Genomic DNA, 24,793 nt, shown 5'->3' on the forward strand with positions numbered 1-24,793 from the left:
AAATGTACTAACTTAGACATATTAATACGATGGTCTCTTATGTAAGTCAACTTGAAAACTGAGACAAGACCACTAAAGTGAATTGAAGGTTAAAAATCTATGGGGGCATGCAACAACAATAGACTAGGACAAAACATAAACATTGACCCTCTAAATTTCTTAATGATTTACATCTTATTTTAAATTATCGACCAAGTTCTAATAAATAAAACAAAACTACTTTTTTTTTTGTTTCAAAATTTTGGTTGACTCGAAAATTCAAGGAAAACATCAAGTACAACTTAAACAACTTTATTCCAAAAATGCCATGAAAATGTGTGATTAATTCAGATTTGCAATCGTCTATCTTCCCACTCCTCTTCTTTTGACCATAAAATTTCAAGGATTTCAAATCAATAGTTTACCTCCAAAATCACGAGATATCTTCCATGACTTCCATGAGTATATAATTACATAGTTCGATTTTCATTAATCTTCATTTGATTTCCTCCATCAAGATTGATCTAGGAGAGTTTGAAAGCAATCTAAACCATATAGTAAAAAAGAAATTGATGTAAATTTTAGGGGAGATTTATTTTTTCACGCTCATCAATCTCACAACGCTTTGGATCATAACCATTTGTCGAGGTCTTAGACTAGAGAATTTCTTGTATATTGTTCTCCCCCTTATACTGAGCTGTTTCATTAGTATTACAACTCATTAGTATTTTTCACTGAGATGTGATATTTTGTTTTTTTTGATGTGTTTCCTTTTTTTAAAGAAAAAAAAATGACAGATGTATACCCTTTTTAATTTGACAAATTTTGTCATATTTACCTTTGAGAGAGCTATATATGACTATAAAAAATAGCAATTAGAGTTTTCTAATCTTAGGTTTGATCTCAATTAATTAATGGCTGGTTGTACATCATCAATCATTAAAAACATTGTTAAATATTATTTATTCTTGTTTAAGAAAACTCCAGTTATTGTATTGAATCTCAGTCAATCTTAGTTTAAGATTTAGACATACATGACTACACTTTTTAGACAACTTGGACTACTTTAGTTAGCTGCACCTTAACCTTTAGCGCGTTCCCATTCTTATTATTCACATACAACTTATAATCGAAAATAAAAACAATGTACCTCTTCATGTACAAACCTAAAATCTGGACATTCTAGACTGGAAATCTGGAATCGAGCTCCAGTTGCACGTAAGCTGCAAAGATGGATGCAAATTTCGTCATATGTATGCTCTTACGTTCTACTTTGTACTTGATTCACAAGCTCTTTATAGCTGTGTAAGCAGAGATATGTATATCACAGCACTCTGCATCCCAAGAGAAGTCCTTCGTCATTGCATCAAATACTTTGTGATTCCACTCCGATGGATTGTTATTCTGTACAGAGTCATAGAGAACAAATATAAGTAAGGTATTGAGCATTATAAAGCAGCTACAATATATAATAAATTTCTGAAAAGGTACTTTGCATGAGGTTTTATAGCTCATCTAACACTCACAATTTCATCTAGGGCTTGGCGGAAGGACAAGTATCCGAAGGTAGAGTTAATGAACATGGCTAATTTAGTGGTCTCGTTGTCATGATCTGGAAAGTGCCTAGCATTTTTTTTATCACAATAAATGAGCAAAGAGTCACCATTCACATACTACCAAATTTCGATTTGCTAACAAACGGTTACCTGAATCCATTATCGTTATTGGTGGTAATTGCAATCGGTGCAGATCCATATCTCAGAGCCTTCAACTACATTATCGAAGGAAAAAAGAAAAAAGGGGGATCAGGGTGCTGATTAATCTTCATGCTCCAGAAGTTAGGCTGTCCCACATTGTGATTATAGAATTAGGATTCATAAATAAACATGAAGTTCCTGGCTTCCAGGAATTAAGCCACCTTATGGGTACAACTTCGACAGGTGGGATGAAGCTCCAAGTTAAAACATTTTCACATGACAGTCCAGGATAGAAGATTAGACTGATAAGGGGACTCAAGGGGATAAAGTATAGATGTCATCTAATTATCCCACAATACTTATAGGAGTTTCGGATGGTTTATAAAATGTCCAGAAAAAAATCATTACCTTAAAACTGACCTAAGGTCGACTTCAATGCATATTTCCTCTTCCTGAAGAGTTCACCTATTCTCTCTGTTTGATAGAGAGCTCTCGAGGAAGAGTTCCTCTGGAGAAGATTATTTTGGGGCCCGAAGATCCCCAAACTAGTTAAACACAGCAGCAAAACTCCAAAGAAAATTGCCCCACCGAACAATCTCCACCTCAGATTGCTGGTAAGTAAAACAAAGAGACGTTTGACCACATTTACATTCATTGTTCATTTGATAGGAAAGGTTGGGCTTTTGTGCAGCAAAAGTTTGGGATGGATATGTGCCTTCCAGATAAGATGGAGCACCTTATTCTAAATCCTTTGGTGGTCCTCTTTCGAAAGACAGTCACATTTTGTGGAACTGTGCAATGATGGCTGACTTGGAGGGAAAGAAACAGCAGAATTTTTTAGGATAAGGAGGTCGCATTGTGGGGTTTCTTTTCATCAGTTACAGAAAATTAGCACACTTCATATAGGGTGCTCTAACCACACCGGAAAAAAAATGCATTTGAAGCTACAGTTGATTGTCTATTATAAATTATTGGAAGGCTGTACTGATTTAGTTGCTTTGGGGAGGGGATTTCCCTCTGCCTTCGGCCATTTGGCTTTCGTACTCTGGATCAAGAGAAAATTAATAACTTACTGGCACTTGCAGAATAGGATCGTGAAGAGAATGACAAAGAATAATGTCGGAGCCTCCAAAAATGAGATGTGACAATGTCTCATCGTGTCTGTTTATGAACCTCACGTTTGCATCCTACAATAATAGATAGTTCCCAATGAAAAATTATCTGGTTGAACAGTGCCAAATTGGGTCAGTTTAAAGATAAGCAACCAAAAATCTAGCCGGTTACCAGAATCGTGCACTACTTCATATATGAGGAATTAGTCGTGTCAGATAACAGTAAGACTATCACAGTATGCTTACCTATTGAGTGTGGTCCCCAGGATATTATTTGATTTATGAGATGAAAGGAAAATACATGAGAAAAACAAAAAACAAGTACCTCAATTTTTACTTGAAGAGATTCTAGTCCCTTGTGTCTACTTGTCACTTCCCCAGTCATCATGAAAATGAACTATAAGAAACCGGTTGACACTCGTCATGCCATGAGACAATTTGTATAAGAAAAGGACGAGGTTACAAAAACTAAACCAACTCCACTGAGTGCGTTCATAGAGCACACTTACAGACCATAAATTTCCAGTAACTTCAAATCAACCATGTCAGTAAGGAAAAGGTTTCAATAGTCAATGTAGTTGAAGGGAGGAGATTACAACCTGGACACCCATTTTGGTAGCATTCTGAACAATTGCTCTCAGGTTCTCTGTGTCAACATCTGACAAATCTGACAAATCTGACAAAAAACATCCAACCTGATGGAAAATGGGAAGTGTATTAGAAATACATAATGCAAAGAGACTAAGCATCTTATAGATTCAGTATTCAAGCAAAGAGAAAAAGTAACAATACATCATGAAAATAAAAGCCGTGAAGTAAAAAGAAGGGAAAGCTGTCTGGTAGACACTCAGACACCATTAGCCTCTCTCCTAAATTAAGGTCAGAAGATAATTTGCAGGAGAAAATGATAGAATGGGATGCTACAAACATAAATATATGGATGTGGATGGTAAGTATGACGATAGGCACCCATACCGTTCTGAGTATGTAAGAAGAAGGGCGTGGAAAGAAGAAATGAAGTAAACCTGGCAACTGAAAATTGACGAACAAATTGGTTTAGTAAGGTGCTGATGGTAAGAGAATTCATAGCTCATTGAAAACCGACATCAATTTTTTTAGTTTACAAGTAGGATATTGAATTCTATTTATAGGAAGTCAACTTTGTTGGAGAAACAGAAATGAAGGCTCGCCAAATTCTTTGTAACCCGTGCATTCTTTCAAGCACTATATGAATATTGGAATTAAGTTCTAACACATTGGTACCTTTGAGGAATTTTTGTAGAAGATTGGCATGAAATAGTAGCAGCATGAAGAATAGGACCTTAATTGAACGTAAACGAGAAAGTATTGACAGGATATGAATTCTAATTTTGAAGACATGGCAAGTTCAGAATGAAGTGATGATAATATTGGACTGTAGTGTGAAAGTGCAGATGAAACAAGAATTTCCAAGCAAGGAGAGTTACCAACTCCTGCTATGCCCACAGAAATTGATAGAGGAAAGGCAGCAAGGGTATTCCTTTGTTCGACTACCAAATTCTTCTCCTGTGCATATAGGTGGAAAAGTTTTAGAGTTTTGATTTACGTAAAACAAAGTAGATGCCTTCCTTCATGGGAAACATACTTGTGGAAGATTATTTCAAGCAGAGAATTTTCTTTGACCAATTGGTTAACAATGGAATCTTCAGGCAAGGAGAGTTGTCTGCATTCTGCATCTTCTGATCCCAAGAAGTAGATGAGCAAGGGAAGGCAGTCATGGGACTACCTTCAATTAACCCATTAGATTCTTCTGGCATGCGCATGACTAGCGGAGTTCCAAAGTTTTAAGTAAAACAAAAGAGATGCCTTCTTTTTTTCATGGGAATTAAATTCCTTGGATGACAAGTAAATTCAAGAGCAATTGGGACAGGGGGGAAACTGAAGTTGATTTTAAACTACCTATAAAGCCCAATCCTCAAACATTCCATGCAAAGGGTCTTTACTTCTAGTACAACAAAAAGGTATTTAACGAGGCTTCCAGAGAAAACAATGAGACCACTGTTTCATGACTATTTCCACTAATGAAGATAGAAAGATTCCACAGGGAATGCAACAATGCGATGCTTGATAGCTTGGAGATTGCGCATTATGCACAATGATGATAGTTTGGCAAACATCATCACAAGGTTACTCGGAAGAAAGTATAATCTAGTTTGCCATTTCCCCTATTACATATAGCCTCTACAATGAATCTTACAACATTCATCTCTATTACCTGGAAAACTTTCTATATCTTGAAAGAAAACTTCTCCAAATGGTCACATTTGGATTCATGAATAAAATTTCATATGAGAATCCATTGACTAGAAAATTGTTTCATAAATCTTTCCATTAGTATCAGAACAGACAACAATAAAATATCATGACTTAGAAACCTATAGTTCCAGAGAACATTCCATTCCAGAGCCTATTTGAACAAGAATGATACTCACGGTAATAAAAGAAGAATTCTCAGCTAACCCCATTTTTTTCTGCAATGCGATTTTGCATACAGCTTTTCCTTTCATATCATCTGCACTATAATTTTCTGGAAGAATTTTATCTTTTTCAGGATCCCAAGCCGAGCTGTCAAACCCACAAGGAGCAACAAGCAATTTTTCCCTGCAATAAAGCAACAAGCAGAAACTTGAAGGAAAAATAGTAAAATCATCCCACATGGCTTTTACGACCAGGAGTAATATGTTGCACTTTGACCTAGTCACTGAAGGTATAGTTAGAAGCTATCAAATAAAATTCCTAAGATTTATATGAGAGATGCAAAGTTTTCTCTCTTTTTTCCTTTCATATGCAGTATCTAAGTAAGATACTGTATATGAAAGGGGAAAAATTATGTGTGCTTGCGAGAAGTAGGGTGAAGACGAGGCAAGCACCTCAAATTCCTAAGAGAAAAGTATTTACCATGCTTTGGTATTTTGTCAGAGGAGGTTGCATTGCCTGAAGCCAAACAAGGAGCAGTATGTTGTTTCCCTTTAAAAGTGTGAAATTTTACTATTTACTTAAGCTTCTTCTACCAATCAATAAATGTTTGCCCTGAGTAAACAGCTACTTAGGTCCAATGAAATGAGATTTGATTATTGATTGCTCTCTTGTACTCATATGCATTTCTCCCCCTTTTCTCCACTCCCATCCCCCCCCCCCCCCCAAAAAAAAAAAAAAAAACACTAATAATGATAAAATAACACTAGTCCCTTTTTTTTATCCGTTAAACATCTGAACCTAATATTTTTGCCATGTTTATGTTTCAAATGATAGAAGAAAGGTGGGGGCGGCAAGGCACAAAGTAGGTTAATAATCAGAATTCAGAACGGAGGGAAATTATTTTGTACAAAGGTAGTGTGGAGCCCTAGGGTAGTAATATATAGGAAGTATATGCATATATATGCTGATGCAACAATGTCGAAGGTAGATTGGAATTGTTCCCCTTCTCATTTTAGCAAAATATTAGAGAGCCACACGCTGGCGGTAGTCTCTATATTGGTTGTCTACTAAGAATTATCATCAAGTTTCAATCATTAAGAACAAGGATAATTATTCTGTAACATAATTCAAGAAAGAACTCAACCAATCCAGTTTTAGGAATTCCCAAAGATTACTATTTTTCCTCTGCTTTTCTTTTTCCTGTATTGAGATATAAAAAACTGCCACTTACTTGTGCATGTTTAAGGTAGTTTCCAAACCATGACTCGAACTATGAATTATACGGCCTTTCGAATGTGTGGATGACATTATTACAACTTTATTGGAGTAAACGATTCCACCCTGCAAAACCAGAAGCAATAAATTACTTATTGCATGATACCGGGCCATAAGAAGCTTGATATATAATAGACAGATTGAATATGAAACAAAGATTTAAAATAAATAAAGACTAAAGTTATGGCATAGCTCGTGCTGGCACATTTAACAAATACTTTATTTCTGGCACGTCTTCAATTACCTATCATAAGCTTCCAGAATTGAACCTACCTCCATTAAGCGACCTTATGCATTTCTAGAAAATAACTATTGATTCCTCCAACATTTCATAGTATATATCATTCAAGCATAATGAACTTTCCAGTGCCTAAAAACCTGTCAAGAAGTTCAACCTGTGTTGTCGAACTACAAGCATAAATAATGATGCTCTATCCTCAACACCAATGAGGCCTATGTATAACTCTTCAAGAACATAATACTGTCTAGTAACAAGACAAACAAGAGTTAGACTATAGTTACACCTAAAAAAATAAGATTGGCATTTGCTAAGAAATGCACGTATATTCTACATTCTATACCTTCATTGGGTTTGCAAGGTGCGTATTGGAACTGTCTTGCAGACGGTCAGGGCGATGAAGCCTTGCAGGATCAAGTCCACATAGTGCTAGTTTCTCCGGTTGTACTAGAGACTAGGATATTTTTCAAATTGGACAACTTTAGATAAACATCCTAATGGAAACACGTTTTAAAAAACTGCAAAAACCAGAACTTCCAACTTGCCTGTGCATGAATGTCATGACACGAAAATAAGATTCTAGAACCTTCAAGTCCCTACAGACATTTTTAAAAATTAGTAGAAGCTAAGTAGCTAAGTATATATAGATAATTTAGCTAATAAGCTCCATTTTTCTTAGTAATTTCCAGGTCATAAACCAAACAGCTCAGCTGTATGTAATGGAAATCAATGTTTGACAAGGTTAAAAAAAACCACCTTACGTATTTAATTCAGAGCAATATACTACTTCAAGTATTTCATCTAAAACAATGTGATGATATAGCAACCCATTCAGCCAAAAAGGTCCATGACGACTTATCTAAATTAAAAGATACGTACTCCAATATCCACCAATGGAGAATAAATCCATAGAGGATAACAAAATGGTGAATAGACCGGTTTGCTATTTGCCACAGCAACTGAGGTTTTTTCTTGGTTTACAGATTCTACACTGGAATTTGTAAGAAAATCCACTAGGACAACAGAAAGTTCATAGAACTTTTGTCGGCCAAGAAAGGGTTTAGATTAGTACTCAGCCGACAATCAAGAGATCATACTAAAAATTGCTGTTTTCTCGAAATTTGAAGTTAGGAAGCTCGAGATCATCTATCCTGACCTTTATCTGCTACATTTTATAAATCCCCATTTACATATTTCAACGTTTACCTCTTTCTCAAAAAACTTTTCCCTGGTTTCATACTTCCCTTACTACTATTTTGAGTTGCGTGAAATTTCAGAACTAACTTCTAGACATTAAAAAGATCGTATGGTGTGGGAAAAAGGAAAATCAGTTTCTAAGATAAATTAACATTTTATTACAAGAAACTAACATAAATTAACACGATGTCATAGATATACAGAAAGGAACAAATATGGAAACGAAAGTTTAGCCCTTAAATCGATGTATAATCTGAACCTAAAAGTGATATTGGGAGAAAAGGATGAGAAAACAAGAGTTACTAATTACAAGTTGAACAAACCTGTTGAACAAAAATGTCCCAGAAAAGCGGTCCTATTAAAGCAGTTTGCCAATTGTGTATGTGTAACACATCAGGCTTCTTGCCAGATTTCACAATGTAGTCCAATGATGCTCGAGAGAAGTACATAAAACTGAAAACGTGAGAATAACTAAATAGGTGAGATCAAGAAACGTGCCTTTGTTTCTTTTGTTAATGAAAATCGTCTTCCTCATTGATAAGATTCATATCGAAGCATTTCAACCAGAGCATTTCAACATTTATCTCGAATTATATGGATAGTGATAGTTGGAAACAAAACTTTTTATAATAGCCTAAATTATTTTCTTGGCTGGAAGATGACCACTTTGGTACAAAATCCAATGAGTTAGATATCCTAAATTTTGCAAGAGATTATTAAACGATGCACACTTCCAGTCTTAATGAAGTTCAATTATCTGTAGGGCATGGAACGGTCTTTTACTTTTCAAGCTTCGGATGCCAATAAGGTGGAAGAAAGCAGCATTAACTTTTAAATTCTAAGCGTCTTGACACAATTTAAAGTATGCCTAGAAAATGAAATAGACATTCGACAAGCATAGGCAGAGTTTGTACTCAGAGGAATCCTCAAATGGAGTAAGAATGTCTTGGCAGCCATAAGCAGCCTCAGGTCTATTCACATACCGTTCAAAGTCATCAGAGTATCCATGTGCCTTCTCACGGTTGAAAAATGATGAGTAATACAAAGGTTGAATGAAAGTAACCCCTATGCCACGAACAACCCTATACAAGGACGTGAAAATGAGATACAAGAATTATATACAGTAGTTTCCAATTTTAAATTTCAATTAGTTTCTTCTTTTCTTCTTCTCTTTTTTTCTTTTTTAATTTCAATCAGACTCACCCGGTCCATATCTTGTTTCCATGCAGTTGGCCATTAAAATACGAATAGTACTCCACCTCAATCTCTCGCAACCCTTGAACCTCATTTAGGTTCATGCTTCCATACCTTGAAAGCAACATGTTGAACTTAAACTTTGCGATCCATCTTTGAATAAGAATTAAAAGAGTGAAGATCTATCAAATTTAACGATGCTCCTGAAATTAGAAAAACAAATTTTGATTTCCCTCATAAAAAAAATAATTCAAACAAATGAACAATTGGACAATAAGCAGGTTTTCAACTGCAGCCCGCTCTGTACCACTATGCTTCACCTACAGGCTTGTTGGTAAACATTTGGTGAATTATTTAAGGTTCGCTATAGTTCCAGGCAACCAAAAAATGTCATAATTCAAGAACTACAACTTTCTTGCTTTAGGATCCCGAGGTCACTCAGAGCTCCAACCAACGATTTCCAACCATGATGCACACGGCTAATCACAGTTCACACAAATCCAAGTGGGAAGAAGATAAAAACTAGCAGGAGATTGACTTTAAGAAAATTGTTTAGATAGACCAAATAATTGCTTTTCAATGTAACGATCAATGGTCGGGTAGTTTATGTCATTAAAGTTTCATATTTCCATTTTGCCTATGAGTTAATATTGAATTTATTTACAAACAGTTCGTGGATGATCGCAAAGTGCGCGTGCACACGCTCAAAAAGAAATTGAGGTACTTCAAGGCAACTTTTGGAAAACAGAAGACATGCACCACACGAATAGTAATTTTACACGGACGAGCTGAAAAACATAAAGGCGTATTTAGACTTGAGGGCTGTGGCAGCTACCTAATGAGTTAGCAGTAGACAAAGGGGAAAATTAACGACAAGAGCCAGTTTTAATGAAAAGGTTATAATCACTTTCTGTTTGCCTCTGCTCCTTACAAATAAGAAATGGAATCCAAAATTGGCATGTAAGCAATAAGATTTCCAGTAATCATGCATCTAATGGCCAGAATTGATGAAACCAATTAACAAAAGGAAGATCTTTACTTTGGTAAGATAACCTCCACCAAGTGTCCTTTTCTTTGTAGAGCTTGAGATAACCCTGTTACAAATGATGCTACCGCTCCAAAAGATGCTATTGGAGCCATTTCAGTACAAATGTGAACAATGTGAAAACCATTCCTGAAATGAACAGAATACTGTGAATTGATAGATTATAATAAAAAGAAGAAAATGACTTGGAAGGGTGTAGGAAAGGGGAGAGCATGGAAGATTAAAGAAAGAAACTATAAGTGCCTGTGGAGTGCCAGTAACTCGACACTTCATCTGCCATCAAGAATCTCTTGTGAAACTATTGTGTATGTATGGTACGTAGCTTTCAACTTTCAAGGACTAAGTCATCAATATATAAAGGTTGTACGAAAAATCTTTGGCTTTGCAGTATTTCTGTGTCAATTGTGTTTTCCAATGAAAATTTATAAAGTTTACCAGCTTAGATGTATTGAACAAGCAATGGAATAGAATTCTCTGTCGGTTCTTAAGCAGCAACCAAAAAGACAAATCACATCCTTTACATATTTAGAATATTACAAGTCCTGATGCAGTTTCACAGTTTAAAGCATAATCCTTAGATGGTGAGTAGAAAAAGGGAAAGATGAATATGATTGCAAACTCAAGTAGATAAATTACTTCTTGCTTCTGTAAGAAAACTGACGTAGCTCTGCTAAAACCTCAGCATCTTTCTTCTGCAGGATATCTGTGAAAGCATCAACGATGCTAACTTTGTGATCCATTACCAGCCGTCTCATTTTAGACACCTCTTCAGAGTTAATCATGCCGGTGAGAACCATAGAATCAATCCGAAGTAGCAACTGCCAGCATATTGATGCCTGATCTGGTTCAAACGACAGCCCAAGAAACATTTTTACAACTTCAATCTTCTATTATCAGTTACCTTACTCTCTTGTGCCAGTTTATCTTTATTAGATGACAAACTTTTGTGAAGTATAAATAACAGAGAGCGAGAGAGACACAAGCAAACAAACAAAAAAGGGGGAAAAGTATTGTCCACCAGAAAACAAAGCACCATATGCCAATTAGAAAAGAAGCACGAAAATAAACACTTTGAAGTAATATTCAGTATTAGTTACATCAGTCAATTAAATTATTCGGGTACAATAAGATTGGGCCGTGATTATTTGTCACCTTTTCTATCCATAGCCTGCTTTTCTAACTCTAGTTCCTCGATCTTTTCAAGCAGTGAGTTTTTCTCACTGATTGCTTTGTTCAGCTCCTCTATAGCAAGAGCACGTTGTTTATCCAAGTACAAGATATCTGAGTAATACAGTCCATATGAGAATGCAAACAACAACAGGTTGAATGGAGTTCGAAGTACAGGAAATGACAATTAAGCAACAAATATAAAAACATGAAATAGTTGAGGAGATACTCTGCCGAGCTTCTTTGAAGAGTTGCCAAATTTCACTGTTTTTTGCCGGTAATTCACCATCTGACGACTGAATGCAACGTTTACTATCAGATGACTAGCCCGCAAAGTGCAAATAACAGCTATCACATTCACTAAATGGACAAGTAAACAGACATATTTAAAGCAATGAGGCATTACCTTCACCATCTGTGCACCCCCACGTCTTTCCGACCTAGAGTTATAGAACAAAAACTCAAGCTGTCATAGATAACAAGGCTATTGAAATACGAAAAGCACCAAGAGATGACTGCAAAGGAAAACTAGGAAAAATTACTCCGACATCGATGACACATTAATTAAGCCATTAAGATCTTCATCTCCACTGAAATGAATAGACAGTTAAAATGGTCATGACGCCAAACACTATAGAGTTGATGAAAGAGGGAAATTAAATTGCTGTCTAACTCGGAGTGTAGTAACATTGACAAACCCTGAGTATAACTTCAAAGACTATCAAAGAATTCAAGAAATAGTTCACGAAAAAATTTATTTCTTATTGATAACGATCGAACAGAACTTTCCAAGAATTTACAGCAAGACTGTGAATGGATTAAACTGATACAACAGAATTTCTACGGTCAAATAAACAAGATTTCCATCGAACTACTAATGAGTTGATTCAACATTCCAGGATAAAACATATAAACAAGAAGTCAGAGGTTGAAATCTCACACCAACACATAAGTTTAACTCAAAAAAAGAAGAAAAGAAGAACGTTTGCTACACTCACTCATCACCATAAGCTCAAATTAGCTCTTACATGTAAACTCAGAACTAGAAAGCCATAGGTAAGAGTAGCTTTACGATCTATTTTGAGAATACGATGTTCTCTTCTACTGGTTAGAATATGATGTTCTCTTCTACTGGTTACTACAAATTGTTCCGCAGACCAATACTAGGGGTGTTTCTCATTTCTTTTTAAATCGAACACGTCATCCATATCAAACCTCCAACTCAACAAACTGAACTGGAGAATTTATGTTCGAACTGAACAATGGGCATAAGAATCGCATGAAACTCAATATGATTACAATAAGAGCATGAAATTAACTAAAAGAAAACAAACAAAATGGGAAACAAGAAACTCGCCTTGAGCAACAGAGAGTTCGAGGGTGACCTCCAGAAGATTTCAAGTGGGCAGGGATGCATTTTGGAAAGGGAAAACATGAAGAGAAGGTAGTCGTCGTTAGTGTAGAAACAACCATTATACTCGGGCTCAAAAGCTCGCCCACAGGGTGTGGCTTTGGTGAATGAAGATGGCGATTGAGCTGATTAACAAAGAAAGCACAAAATAGACACCTACAGAGAAGGTCTGAATAGCAAATGCCAGAAGTTCAGCTGTAGCAGCATGTGAGCTTCGAATCCAATGATCCTCCTCCGTCGAAAGGAAACGATCACGTATGCCAGTTCCCGGAAATATGAGCAATTAAGAACCAATCAGAAGACGATGGAAGTTGGAAGTTTGGAGCGTGAATTCCTTTTTCATTTTTCCCCCCGCTTTGGTGAGAGCATTTATCTCACAAATTAATTGTTGTTGTTGTTTTGTCTTTTTATTTTTTATACTGTTTATCTTTTATCTTTGTTATTGTTGTGTATTATATTATTATTTCAAATTAAAATAGTTTACTATTTTTAAACCGAGAATCATGAGATCCCTTATAAATTGATTATATGTTTTAAAGACAAAATTATATCATTTTTAGTATCACACACAGCCACAGCCACTCTTTTCATCAACTGAGAACAACTGTTTAATCACTTTCGCATTGGATCTGTAAAAATTAATTATATATGTTAAATTGTGTACAGAATTATATAGGTTGAATTGTCAACAAAAGAACCGAGTAAATGATGGTTCAACTAAAAAAAAGAATATTTTAATAGATGCAAGGGTGTATTTTGTAATAAATGTGAGGATAAAGCAGATTTATTATTAAAACCAATTTTAACTTAAAATGCGATGCATTGATGCAATCATATATTTAATAACCTAGCCTAGCTCTACCAATATTGACAAGAAAGAACATCAAAAGAAAACCAATCATCGTTTTAAATTTGGCACTAAGCTGCCAGCTTGACAGCTCAGCACCAATCATTCTCATAGGTTGTTCATCTTCAAATCCTCTACCCAAAAAGACCGTAACATTCACCACATATTAAATTTACTTTTTTTTTTAATATTTCAAGAGAGAGAGAGAGAGAGAGAGAGAGAGAGAGAAACCAAATATTAATCATGGGTAGTCACTAGAATTATCGAGGAGGTATGTGAGAGAATTGGGTCGCCATAGGAGCCTTGGGGCTAAATACAGGGAAAGACTTCAATGTTTGTTGGCGAAGTTGAAATTTGATTTTTTGCAATCTACAAAAAGGAAATCCCCATCATAATTTAAGCAGAGCAGCTTTTTGTACTAATGAAAATGAAAATACAACAAACTGTAATTTGGGGGAGAAGGGGGGACTTCTTTGATGATTTCATCAAATTAACAAATATTAAATCTAACCCATATAAACTTTCCCAAAAGAATATCACTAATTACTGCCCCCTTGATCTTTTAAGCCTCTTTAATCTCGCTCGCCTCTCCCGTTCTTCTTCTTCCTGGATTAGACGAAGTTGCTCTTCGTCCTCCTTCCTTGCTATTCTTGCACTGTATTGCAAATAAATATGTAAATTCACAATGAAGGGGAAAAACAAATCTGTACTACATGAGTAGAGCAAATCTGTACTACATGAGTAGAGTAAATCACAGCTTTACCTTCTCTGCTCCTCCATCATAATATCGTCGAAATTGGCCTCCATATCACTATCATCATCATCTCGGGAAAATTTTCCAGGATTATATCTGCAAACAAGTTAAAAATGGAGTGTTGGAATGAAATGATATGATATCGTATAATTATAAGAAAACCGTACTTGGAAATAATCCTAACACCATTACTGTGTGTATACAACACAAAAACAAAACATCAGACAATGTGTCTGGTGTCACGGGTCTTCTCTCCTCTCAAAATGAGTACTAAATATGAATGAGTTCAGTGAGTAAAAATGTATACCCGAACATTTTTCTGATTAGACTAATAGCTTCTTCACCCTCAGCATCATCTTCTTCATCAGAGTATCGTCTTGCAGGTCTTTTCTTGAGCCGCTGATCATTCACAGCAGGACGAGATGAAACCTGTCTTTGTGCTGGTGCCTTAGTCATCTGTTAGTTTCATCGCAAAGTTGGTTAAGAGAGGGTACCATCCAGCATTGGCTAAGGAAATTATTTCTAAACAAATTGAACGTGAATTTAGCATGAGAGAACATATAACCTGAGGTCTTGATGATGACACCGGCCGACTTGGTGCTACTTTGGCCTTGGCAGGTGGACGCATGTCATTCCTCTTATCTTCTAGCTTTCTTGACGGTAATGGCTTGTGAACACCTGCAGGTACGGAATTCCTTGTACCTGGGAGAGAAGGCTTCTTCTGCAGGACAGCAGATGAGGCTTTTGGTGCCACCATTGGCCGGCCAGGACCATTCCCGTTGTTGCTATTACCCAACGGCCGGCCAGGACCATTCCCGTTGTTGCTATTACCAAGTGGCCGGCCAGGACCATTCCCGTTGTTGCTATTACCCAGTGGCCGACCAGGACCATTCCCGTTGTTGCTATTACCTAAAGGCCGGCCAGAACGATTTCCGCTGTTGCTATTACCCATTGGCCGGCCAGGACCACTCCCATTGTTATTTCCCATTGGCCGACGAGGACCATTCCCGCTGCTGCTATTAGCCAATTGTTTCTTAGCCTTCATCATGGACAAATTGGGATTGCCAGAAGATGCTGACTTGTTTTTGGTCTGCATTAGCCCATTCATAGGAACAGATTTCTTCTCTTTATGATCGACATGAATATTTTGGCGAGGATTACTCAGAGGTTGCTTACTTTTCATGGGAACGTGAGCTGAGCGTGCCTCTAAAACACGACCAAAGAAACAACAATGAGTCTCTCATTCTATGTAGGTTCTAATTTTTTTAGGAAAAGAAGTTTCTAAGTAAACCCCGACACAGCTATAATTCACATGATCCAATAGCAACATACCAGTACTTGGAGCATAAACACTTCTTGAGGACTCTTTTGTAGGAGCAGGAACATTTGCATCCTCAGAAAATAGAAAGGAGTAGTCTCTGGTGTCCTTCAGTTTTTGAACTTTAGTTTGCTTCTGCATAATAATCCATTATATCCATCAAAACCAACAATGTTGAAGAGAAAGAGAGTAAAATCCAAAAAAGAAAGGCCATAGTACCTCACTTACGACCTTCGGTAGAACCTTAGGTTTGGAAGCTACACTGTTTGAACCTTGGCTCTTCTTATTCTGGCAACATTTGCATAATCATCAGGTTCAATATTCTTCAAAGACCATTAATAAATGCTCTCGAAAGATAAAATCACAAATGAATGAGATTGTGCAAAATCCCCTTTTCCCGCATATTTCATTATTCCAGTTGGTTGAATTTTTCAAGTCTACATGAAACAGCAAGTAGAGTAACACCAAATAAACAAACTTTCAAATAACTTTCACCCAGGCATCTTCAGCAGTAACAAAATGTTGAATGATATTCTTCACAAAACTAATTAAGCCATGCAACCATGCAAGTATACTATGAAACCTACATGCATAAGATTATATAATGTGCATGTCCAAGGTAGCTGACTAGGAACAATATGGAGGTTAAAATACTTACGCCATGATCGTGGTCAGAAACCCTAGATGCCAGGTGCTGGTTTTCTAATAAGGACTTGCTTTCTTGAATTACTCTTTGAGAAATGACAGGTTGAGAAGGTCCAAAGAATGACCCAAAACTGCAGCAATTAACATAAAAATTTCAAGCATTAACACCCCAATTTGAGATTTTGAAAAGTGAATAGTTGGAAGTAAAATGTGTTTGGGCTCATAACAACTAAGAACAATCTTTTCACTGCAACAGCAACTAACTGCTGGTCCAGCTTTATTGGAAATAAAAGGAGAAAAGACACGCCAGAAAACCTTACATAGATGTTTACAAAGACTTACCAGCAATCTAAGGCCCAAACAATAATAGACTTCAATTTATATAATGGAAAAAAAAAACATAATTCTATATGGTCCTTATCTGACAAAATTTTTACTTTAAGCTACCTTTAACACTATAAGCTACCAAACGGGAAAACATGAAAAAATAACTCTAAGAACGTGCAATGACCAATCCCAAAATGAAAAGCTTCGGGCTGAAACCTACTTGTCATAAGGAAGCTTCTTCCTATCATTGGACTTTAAGTGAGAGCTGCCATCTTTTTTCGACTGCCTTCTAATTTTTTCTTTCAGCCTTTGCCTTAATTCAAGATATTCTTTTTCTTCCTTGGTAGGTTTAGGTACCTCCACCTCTTCATATTCCTCCTCCTCCTCTTCTTCTTCCATTTGATCATCATCTTCATATTCATCATAGTCTTCGTACCCTTCATAGTCTTCCATCGAATGTTCCATCTTTGCTACACACAAGAATAATAGAATACACTTTCAGAATGTATATTTTTAAACATCTTTCAATGTAGCGCCCATGTATCTAAATTAAGCACTAGGAGTTTATACAATCCATGTTTGAAAATACAAAATACAATAAAACAAACCAAATACAATGATAACAAAAACCAAATATAAGTATAAACAAATTTTTCAGCTAATGACATGATATTTCATGGAAATAAAATGCAGCTTCTTCTAAAGCTGAATGAGAAAACTCTCCACACATCACCACATACGGTAGTCCATCCAGAATTCCATCAATTTCAAAACTTCAATCACAAATAAAGATTATTTTACAGTTCAAGAATTGAGATCATCTCATCTATAATTACCGTAATTTTCGGATCAAAGTTACCTAGCGTCTCGTTGAAATAGGATTTCTCATTCCAACACAAAAATAATAAACCTCGGCCTCTTTCATTAAAACAAAAGGCAAAAACCGACCTCGAAATCTCCAATCTAATCTAATCGATCCAAAAGGATCGAACTTGATTTTTCGAATATCAGTTTTCTCGACAACAACGAAATCGATTTACAAGAACGAAACCCCGTCGTAAAAAAAACGAAAGAAATAATTCAAATCAATCAAACCCTAACCTAAACCAAATTTTTTTAAAAAAATCAAAATCAAAATCAAAATCGTAACAAACAGATCTCTGAACCCCAATCAACAAACATCGTAACCATCGAACGTAAAACAAGAACATCGCAGTAAAGTAAATAAATAGCAGAAAAAAAATTGAAACAAAACGAATCGGAGAATAAAAATTAGGATTGAAATCAAACCTGAAAACAGATCTAGAGCCTGGAATCGGAATCGGATGGAAGCCTAAGCAAAATAGAGCAAAAAGAAAGGGAAAACAAGGGGAGGGAAAGAAAAGGGGTAAGATCTGTAAATGGAATGGAATGACGGACGGAAAAAAGGAGGGTTGAGCGGGGGAGAGATAGATATAATAGAGAGAGCGGAAGGAGAAGAAGGGGCGAGAAGCAAAGGGGTCATTACTAACGTGCGCAGGGGGCGTCGTGACCTATTCATATTGTGAAATTCGGGGGATCGACTATGCGGAGGCCTCGTTAGTCCGTTTAGGAAAATGAGTTTCCAAAGTCCATTATTAAAGCCAAAAAGATTCCCCCCATTTTCTTTTTTGCTTTTTCCTTTTTCTTTTCCTTTTTTTTTTTTTTATTTTTTTCCTTATTAACTTCTCTTAATTATTTATAACTAACAATTCATCGTCTTCCGCGTAATTTTAGATTTTACGCGCTTTCCACCATTTTCCCTCCTCTTCCTCCTCCTCCTCCTCCTCTATGTGTTCCCCCCCTCCAAATTACTAATCTGCGTTTAACTTACGCTACATGATAATACCTTTATAATTTTGGGCCCAATTTTATACTTCTTTGCACTCCCTCAGCCCATTAGTAAGGATTGCATCCCCAGTCTACGACGTCACTTTTTTTGTGGATTAACTTTCTAGTTAATTATAAATTTTTTTTCACACTTATTTGAAAATTTAATCTATATACAATTTTAGTCTACGGATTCCTCCCTAACTATACGATATTTGATACTATCAACCAAATTGATATCCATCGATTGATTTTAAAGACTATTTGATCAGGTTGATTTTTTTATTTATCTATTTTTTATTATCAAGGTTTAATATTTTTTGTCGTGTTCAAATTACTAAATTCATTGAAGGGGGGATTTTTGATGTATACAATCCTTCGTGAATCGATGAAAATTAACGAGTTGGTTGTCAAAAGTAGATTTGAGCCCAAAATTGATGTGAATTCCTAAATAAACGCTCGATTCGTCTCTAAGCTTAGTTATATAGAATTGACCCGGACCTTATTAATTAAATATTGAAACTGAATCCTTCTTCTTCTTTTTCTTCTTTCATTGTTTTTTTTAAAGTAATTTGGTTTGAAGTATCCGATGAAAATTAGCTTATGTGATATATCTTTTTACGTGAATTTTAAATTTTGACAATCTAATACCGAAGTTTGAGATTTTTTTTCTATCTATGTCGTCAGATTTGTTTGATGTATCCGATGAAAATTAGCTTATGTGATATATTTTTTTTTTCTTTTTTGAAAAACTTAAAAGGGGAGCAATAGAAAAAAGAAGAAAAGGGGAAACTAATAAAGGAATGAGACGAGACAATAAAATAATAAAAAGTATAAAAAATATATCTAAAAAAATCCACTTCTAGGTTGAAGGATTCACTTCGAGTCGGCCTCCCTAATGGTAAAGATCATGTCAGCTTTTGTCTGATTGCGTGGTAGAAAAAAATGTACAAATGACAATCAAACAAGTAGCAAACAATTACCAAACATCCTCGTAAAGAGGATAGAAGAACCAAGCGAGAGCCCCACAAACATCTCTCCCACCTCCCTCAGGGAATTAAGAAGGGACGAAACAAAACACATCGTTCTATCTCACCATACAAAAGACTTGCCTTAGCCTACTGATAGGCAACACGGTTCAATTATAGATTATAGTCTTACCTCAAGTTATTATCTATATAGATTTCATAGTTTGTCTCAATTTTAAATCTAATTCAATTTATTCTTTTACCAACTTGTTTTTAAGATCCAAAACTAAAACGTGCCGATAGTACTTTATTTTATCTTATCTCTACTAAACAAGAAGAAGAAGCAAAACAAAGACACAACAGCAATTCTTCAGAATTTGCAGCATATATATTAACTTGCATACATAAAATATGTCAAACTCTGGTTGGTCTCTTTACACGACACTAAACCAGAGCCAACTACATCTCTCCTTTTTCCCAACTCTCTGCCTTTAAAACAAAAAAAAGTAAAAATAAAAATGGAAAGCAACATAGCTTCCTCGACAATTAGGCATTAAAAATTAAAATGAATACAATGAGCAAAAAAGAAAATAAACAAAAACAATAATAGACGAAGCGTCATCCATGACTACAAATCCTTCTCTTTCCCCCTTTTTGTTTTAAAATATCGGACCAGCAGCAAGGATTTCCTCTGTCAAGCTATTGTCTTCACCAATCTTGTAATTGGTAAATGTCTCAAAATTGTTCTTGAAAAGATTCGCCAGTTTCAGCAATGTTTCATCATACGCATCCTTATCTGGCCACTGCGAAAAAAGATAATAATAATCAACGATAAATTGAAAGAAATTTAATTACGTACTCTTATAAATAATGCCTCTTTTTTTTTTTTTTGGTCTTACAGTGTTCATTGGGTCCAAAATCTCAGAGGGAATTCCTTCAATGGCGGTAGGGATTTCGAGACCAAAGACTTTGGTTTTACAGTAATTTGCATTGAGAAGCTCGCCAGAATGAATGGCGTCGATGATTTTTCTAGTGTAAGAAAGCTTAATACGGCTACCGTAGCCATATCGGCCGCCTGACCAGCCGGTGTTAACGAGCCAGCCGGTGGCGCCGTGGTTCTGCATCTTTTCAGCGAGCATAGCGGCGTACTTTGTGGGATGTAACATTATGAAAGCCGCTCCAAAGCAAGCCGAGAATGTCGCTTGTGGCTCCTTTATACCATCTTCTGTCCCAGCCACCTACAATTTCCCAATTTCACTTCATTTTTAACCCTCGGCAATATCACCACAGTTCAAAAGTTTGATTTATTATGTGTTTGTGTTTTTTTTTACCAATGCTGTATATCCACTGATGAAATGATACATGGTTTGAGCCAAACTGAGCTTGCTCACTGGAGGAAGCACACCAAATGCATCACAGGCCAACAATATAACGTTCTTTGGATGCGGCCCCACACATGGTATTAGAGCATTAGGTATGTACTCGATTGGGTACGCAGCTCGAGTGTTCTCTGTATCGTAAAATAATTTATTATTTATAATTCAATTTTATGGTTGTTATTAATTATACTTGTAATGAGTTTAATTAATTGATTGGTTAGTACCTGTTACTGAATTGTCAGAATAGTCGACCTCTCTAGTGTGCTCATCAAATACTACGTTCTCCAACACTGTCAATCCAAATCAACCATTTAAAGAATGTCGATGTTTGGGTAATTAAAAAACAATAGTTTATTATCTTTAATTCGAAGTATTATTAATATTATTATCATTACCGGTTCCAAATTTGATGGCGTTCCAGATATCAGGCTCTTTCTCTCGTGAAAGGTCAATGCACTTAGCATAACAACCTCCTTCAATGTTCGAGACACCGTTATTGCTCCAACAATGTTCATCGTCTCCTATCAAGTAACGGTTGTGATCTGTCGATAAAGTCGTCTTTCCGGTACCTAAATCAAAGCAAATAAATTAAGAAACGATTTTAGTTTAAATGTTTAATTCTAAGTATAGTTTACGAATATTTATATACCTGATAACCCAAAGAATAGTGCAACATCGCCATCTTTTCCCATATTACAACCAGAATGCAATGAGAGAATGTGTCGTTTGGGCATGAGATAATGCATTAAACTGAACAATCCTTTCTTCATTTCTCCTGCATACTGTGTTCCAAGGATCACCATTTCCTTTCTTGCCAGATTCACATCTATGCTAGTTGAAGATGTCATGTAATGTGTAAAACGGTTGCATGGAAACTGCCCAGCATTGTATATCGTGAAATCTGGTGTCCCAAAATTCTCCAACTCTTCCTCCGTTGGTCGAATGCACCTGCCCAAAAAAAAAAACCACAAAACAATAATTTGTCATTCCTTTTTAAATTTTTAATGTCCTCTGTTTTTTCTTTTGCTTACATGTTGTGCATAAAGAGCGAGTGATAAGCTCTGGCAGACACAATTCGGACTTTGATTTTGTTTTCTGGATCCCAATTCAAGAATTGATCATTAACGAAGACTTTATCTAGAGAGTTCAAGTAATCCACAGCTCTTTCTCTGTTTATCATGAATGTATGCTCGTCCATTTCAATGTTTGGTGATCCCCTGTTGCTCGAAAAGAAAAACACATAGATCAAATATAGTCCAACAGGAAAAAAGATGAAAAACGATGATGTTTTCTACAAGGGTAATATTACTCACTTTCCCCACCAAAGCTCTCTTTCGGTATTCTCATCCTTAACAACTCGTTTGTCTTTTGGTGATCGCCCGGTCTTAGCTCCAGAAAGAGTCGCAAGTGCTCCTACTGAGGTCAAAAACGAACCTTTCTCGTATCTAATGGCTTGCTCGTACAACTCTATCAAAACAACACGACGCCGTCTCTATTGAGCTTAAATATGACTACGTTAAACATATCAAATTTAAAATATTGAATTTGTGTATTTTTTTTTAGACCTGCAGGGGAGAGATTGTAGAGGACGTGTGTGAATTTCAACGAACTATCACTTATATTAATGGCGGGTGCGTATTGATGATGCGCCACATGTGCAACCTTTGTACTTGTTTCTTTCCGAGCCGGGTCTCCTTTCACCACCTTTGGTCCAGTCTCTCTCGTCAACGATGCTAACGTTGCACTGGATTCCAATTTCCAACCAGATTAATAAACCTTATAATTTAAAACATACATAAAATCTACCTTTAAGTAAATTGCACACATCAAGTTTTAATGGATACTATCAGCACATTTCCCAAGCCCCATAATATTATGTTTCTTCAGTATATGAAATTACCACGAATTAGTGTACATGACGCTGCATGGTACCTGATTGACTGAAGTTGTTGCCGCTGGCGATCCTCTTCAGTTATTAAAGAGAAAGCTGACGACGGAGCCGAGCCGATGGGAGTGGTCGGCGTGGATCTCTTCTTCTGCAGGCTATGAAGTTCATCGATGGTTTGGGCTTTGATCGGCGACGAGCTGTCATCGTGGCACACCCCATTCCCTTGCTTCGTCGACGTATTAATTTTTTTGGCAAATCCGTTGGATATGATTGAATCAGCCATGTCAATCCTATACAAGAAAAACAGATGGAAATTCAAATTCAATGTCTGATTATCATGTTAAAGAATTGGAATAATGGTTAAGAAGTAAAGAAAGAGAGGGAATCGGAGAAAAGTAGACGTACAGAAGTTTGGCAAAGAACGGTTATGAGATGAATGAAATCAAAAGTGTGAATGTAGAGAGAAAGAGAGAGAGAGAGAGTGGTTGAGTTTTGATGAATGGGAAATGGGGAGTTGTGGAATCCCTTTTTAAAGGCTTCACGAGCAGAGTTTTAGAACTTTTCTAACCAGGGTAAACTTGACCATGGTTAAATGTCATCCAAAATTCAAAATATACTGCGAAATTAATGCGTAAGCTATTGGTAGATTTTGGGATGTACAATCCGGTCGTCTCGGGACCATTGTAATCTCTTTTTTGTTCTTTCCCAAATTAAGAATGTGATTCTTTTCAAAACAACAACAATAGTAGTAGTAGAAGAGAAATTAAATTAAATCAATAGTTGGTCGGATAGGTTTTCTCGCAAATTCTATAATCTCCGACAATTTCTTGTCGAATTCCCAACATAGTCACTTTTTTTTTTGCAACTTAAACGCCACAGTTGAACTTTTCTTTCACGTTTTATTTAAAACACTTCGTGTGGCTGTCGTTTTTTTGTGGGATTAAAAAAAAAATCATGTTTTTTAGTTAATGATTATTATTTTTTAATTTCTTCTATTGAAAATTTAAATTGTAATTTGTAGGTTAAGATATAGAAAAGGCAAAAAGTAATAATAATAATAAAAAAAAAAAAACAAAGGAAAATCTTTGAAGGGGCTCAGGAGTTTATTGTAAATCGGTAAAGATAAATCTATGAATATTTTATATATTTATGTTTCACTCGTATATGTAATATTCTAAATAGACCTTTGATTTGTTAGTTATTTATCGTGGGTTTTTTTCTTTGGTTATTTTCTTTTATAAAAAATATGTATACGTGTAGGTAAGGCAATTCTTTTTAGTACCATCAGGGTTTTTAGTTAATTCTCAAAGTTTGCATACATACAAATACATACGTGTTCTTAAATTTTATAGTTTAATATGAAATTTTATAAATTTATTATAATTACAAGTATAGTTCCGTACTTTCATATTCATATAAGAGAAATTATAATTTGTCTTTGAAGGTTCTTAATTTCATATTTGATAAATACATTAAATTCTAAATCAATTTTCAAATAACTTAAAATACTTAAAGTTCAATCCATTTACATTTCAAGAAAAAGAAAATCACAAAAAATCACACTTAACTCCATTTCATCATGGAGTGCAAATAGTTTATTTATTTGTTCATTTTTTCGACTCTCAATTAAAAATTTAAGAAAATATTAAATACGAAAAGAAATTACATAAATACTTATTTGATACATTTTAAGATACAATCACTTATTAATCGAAATACTAAAATTCTAAATATGTCTAATTAATTACCCTTTTAAAATTGACAACACACAAACTTTTGTGTTCGCAACATAACATTTTTTTTTACGTAAAAAGAATGATTAAAACTCATTTATTAACTAACAAAATATAATTAATATTAAATAAAATTTTAAATATAATAAAATAAATTAAAATACTTACGTGTAAATATAATAAGATTTTATATTTTATCAATAACACCGTACCAATCACTATTCGTGTTATTCACCGTAATTATTATTATTAGTATAAAATAATTATGAAATAAAGCTTATCCGAATAAGGGTGAAATGAATAAAATAAGGATG

At 35.4% G+C, this 24,793-nt stretch overlaps 3 protein-coding genes across 15 annotated transcripts; all 3 read right to left on the reverse strand.

Annotated features, from left to right (window-relative positions):
- Positions 1–918: 918 nt before the first annotated feature.
- Positions 919–13,192, reverse strand: LOC103484900 (probable starch synthase 4, chloroplastic/amyloplastic). 12 transcript variants are annotated; one of them, XM_008442253.3, is made up of 20 exons: positions 12,719–13,175; positions 11,904–11,951; positions 11,768–11,801; positions 11,591–11,657; positions 11,347–11,475; positions 10,831–11,035; positions 10,189–10,323; positions 9,159–9,302; positions 8,939–9,037; positions 8,279–8,408; positions 7,304–7,354; positions 7,102–7,212; positions 6,477–6,586; positions 5,260–5,428; positions 3,388–3,483; positions 3,114–3,185; positions 2,750–2,863; positions 1,686–1,750; positions 1,506–1,602; positions 919–1,383 (listed from the first exon to the last, which is right to left on the reverse strand). In XM_008442253.3, exons 1-20 carry the CDS (start codon positions 12,832–12,834, stop codon positions 1,264–1,266), a joined length of 2,112 nt encoding a protein of 703 aa, XP_008440475.2. In that variant the 5' UTR covers positions 12,835–13,175; the 3' UTR covers positions 919–1,263. The 12 variants fall into 12 exon arrangements, 10 of the variants coding, with proteins under 10 accessions (XP_008440475.2, XP_008440477.2, XP_008440478.2 ...); XM_008442255.3 differs by having other exon boundaries at positions 9,159–9,263; positions 12,719–13,171; XM_008442256.3 differs by lacking the exon at positions 11,904–11,951 and having other exon boundaries at positions 12,719–13,170.
- A 664-nt stretch (positions 13,193–13,856) lies between these two features.
- On the reverse strand, positions 13,857–18,333 carry LOC103484898 (uncharacterized). Of its 2 annotated transcripts, none has more exons than XM_008442249.3 (9): positions 17,954–18,333; positions 16,884–17,133; positions 16,350–16,467; positions 15,911–15,979; positions 15,706–15,826; positions 14,939–15,579; positions 14,681–14,829; positions 14,383–14,469; positions 13,857–14,274 (listed from the first exon to the last, which is right to left on the reverse strand). In XM_008442249.3, exons 2-9 carry the CDS (start codon positions 17,126–17,128, stop codon positions 14,163–14,165), a joined length of 1,542 nt encoding a protein of 513 aa, XP_008440471.2. In that variant the 5' UTR covers positions 17,129–17,133; positions 17,954–18,333; the 3' UTR covers positions 13,857–14,162. The 2 variants fall into 2 exon arrangements, with proteins under 2 accessions (XP_008440471.2, XP_008440473.2); XM_008442251.3 differs by having other exon boundaries at positions 16,884–17,128; positions 17,954–18,322.
- Positions 18,334–19,845: 1,512 nt separating this feature from the next.
- LOC103484904 (phosphoenolpyruvate carboxykinase (ATP) 1-like) lies at positions 19,846–23,312 on the reverse strand. The gene is made up of 11 exons (XM_008442269.3): positions 23,152–23,312; positions 22,791–23,036; positions 22,424–22,602; positions 22,172–22,325; positions 21,890–22,075; positions 21,508–21,806; positions 21,254–21,427; positions 21,083–21,148; positions 20,811–20,989; positions 20,379–20,717; positions 19,846–20,282 (listed from the first exon to the last, which is right to left on the reverse strand). The coding sequence occupies exons 2-11, from the start codon at positions 23,027–23,029 to the stop codon at positions 20,139–20,141; spliced, it is 1,959 nt and encodes a 652-aa protein (XP_008440491.2). The 5' UTR covers positions 23,030–23,036; positions 23,152–23,312; the 3' UTR covers positions 19,846–20,138.
- Positions 23,313–24,793: the final 1,481 nt, after the last annotated feature.

This window comes from Cucumis melo, chromosome 8, assembly GCF_025177605.1.
Source record: "Cucumis melo cultivar AY chromosome 8, USDA_Cmelo_AY_1.0, whole genome shotgun sequence".
NCBI classification, from domain to species: Eukaryota; Viridiplantae; Streptophyta; class Magnoliopsida; order Cucurbitales; family Cucurbitaceae; genus Cucumis; species Cucumis melo.

Excerpts from the sequence above, each read along its gene's own strand:
- LOC103484904 (XM_008442269.3), bottom strand. The coding sequence starts at position 23,029 with ATGGCTGATTCAATCATATCCAACGGATTTGCCAAAAAAATTAATACG. Across the intron at positions 22,326-22,423 it reads CTACAATCTCTCCCCTGCAG|AGTTGTACGAGCAAGCCATT; the intron begins GTCTAAAAAAAA and ends TTGTTTTGATAG. Across the intron at positions 21,428-21,507 it reads ACTATTCTTTGGGTTATCAG|GTACCGGAAAGACGACTTTA; the intron begins GTATATAAATAT and ends GCTTTGATTTAG.
- LOC103484900 (XM_008442253.3), bottom strand. The coding sequence starts at position 12,834 with ATGGTTGTTTCTACACTAACGACGACTACCTTCTCTTCATGTTTTCCC. Across the intron at positions 7,213-7,303 it reads GTCATGACATTCATGCACAG|TCTCTAGTACAACCGGAGAA; the intron begins GCAAGTTGGAAG and ends AAAATATCCTAG. Across the intron at positions 1,751-2,749 it reads ATCCTATTCTGCAAGTGCCA|TTGAAGGCTCTGAGATATGG; the intron begins GTAAGTTATTAA and ends TCGATAATGTAG.
- LOC103484898 (XM_008442249.3), bottom strand. The coding sequence starts at position 17,128 with ATGGAACATTCGATGGAAGACTATGAAGGGTACGAAGACTATGATGAA. Across the intron at positions 15,827-15,910 it reads TACCGAAGGTCGTAAGTGAG|AAGCAAACTAAAGTTCAAAA; the intron begins GTACTATGGCCT and ends ATTATTATGCAG. Across the intron at positions 14,470-14,680 it reads CTAATCAGAAAAATGTTCGG|ATATAATCCTGGAAAATTTT; the intron begins GTATACATTTTT and ends ACTTGTTTGCAG.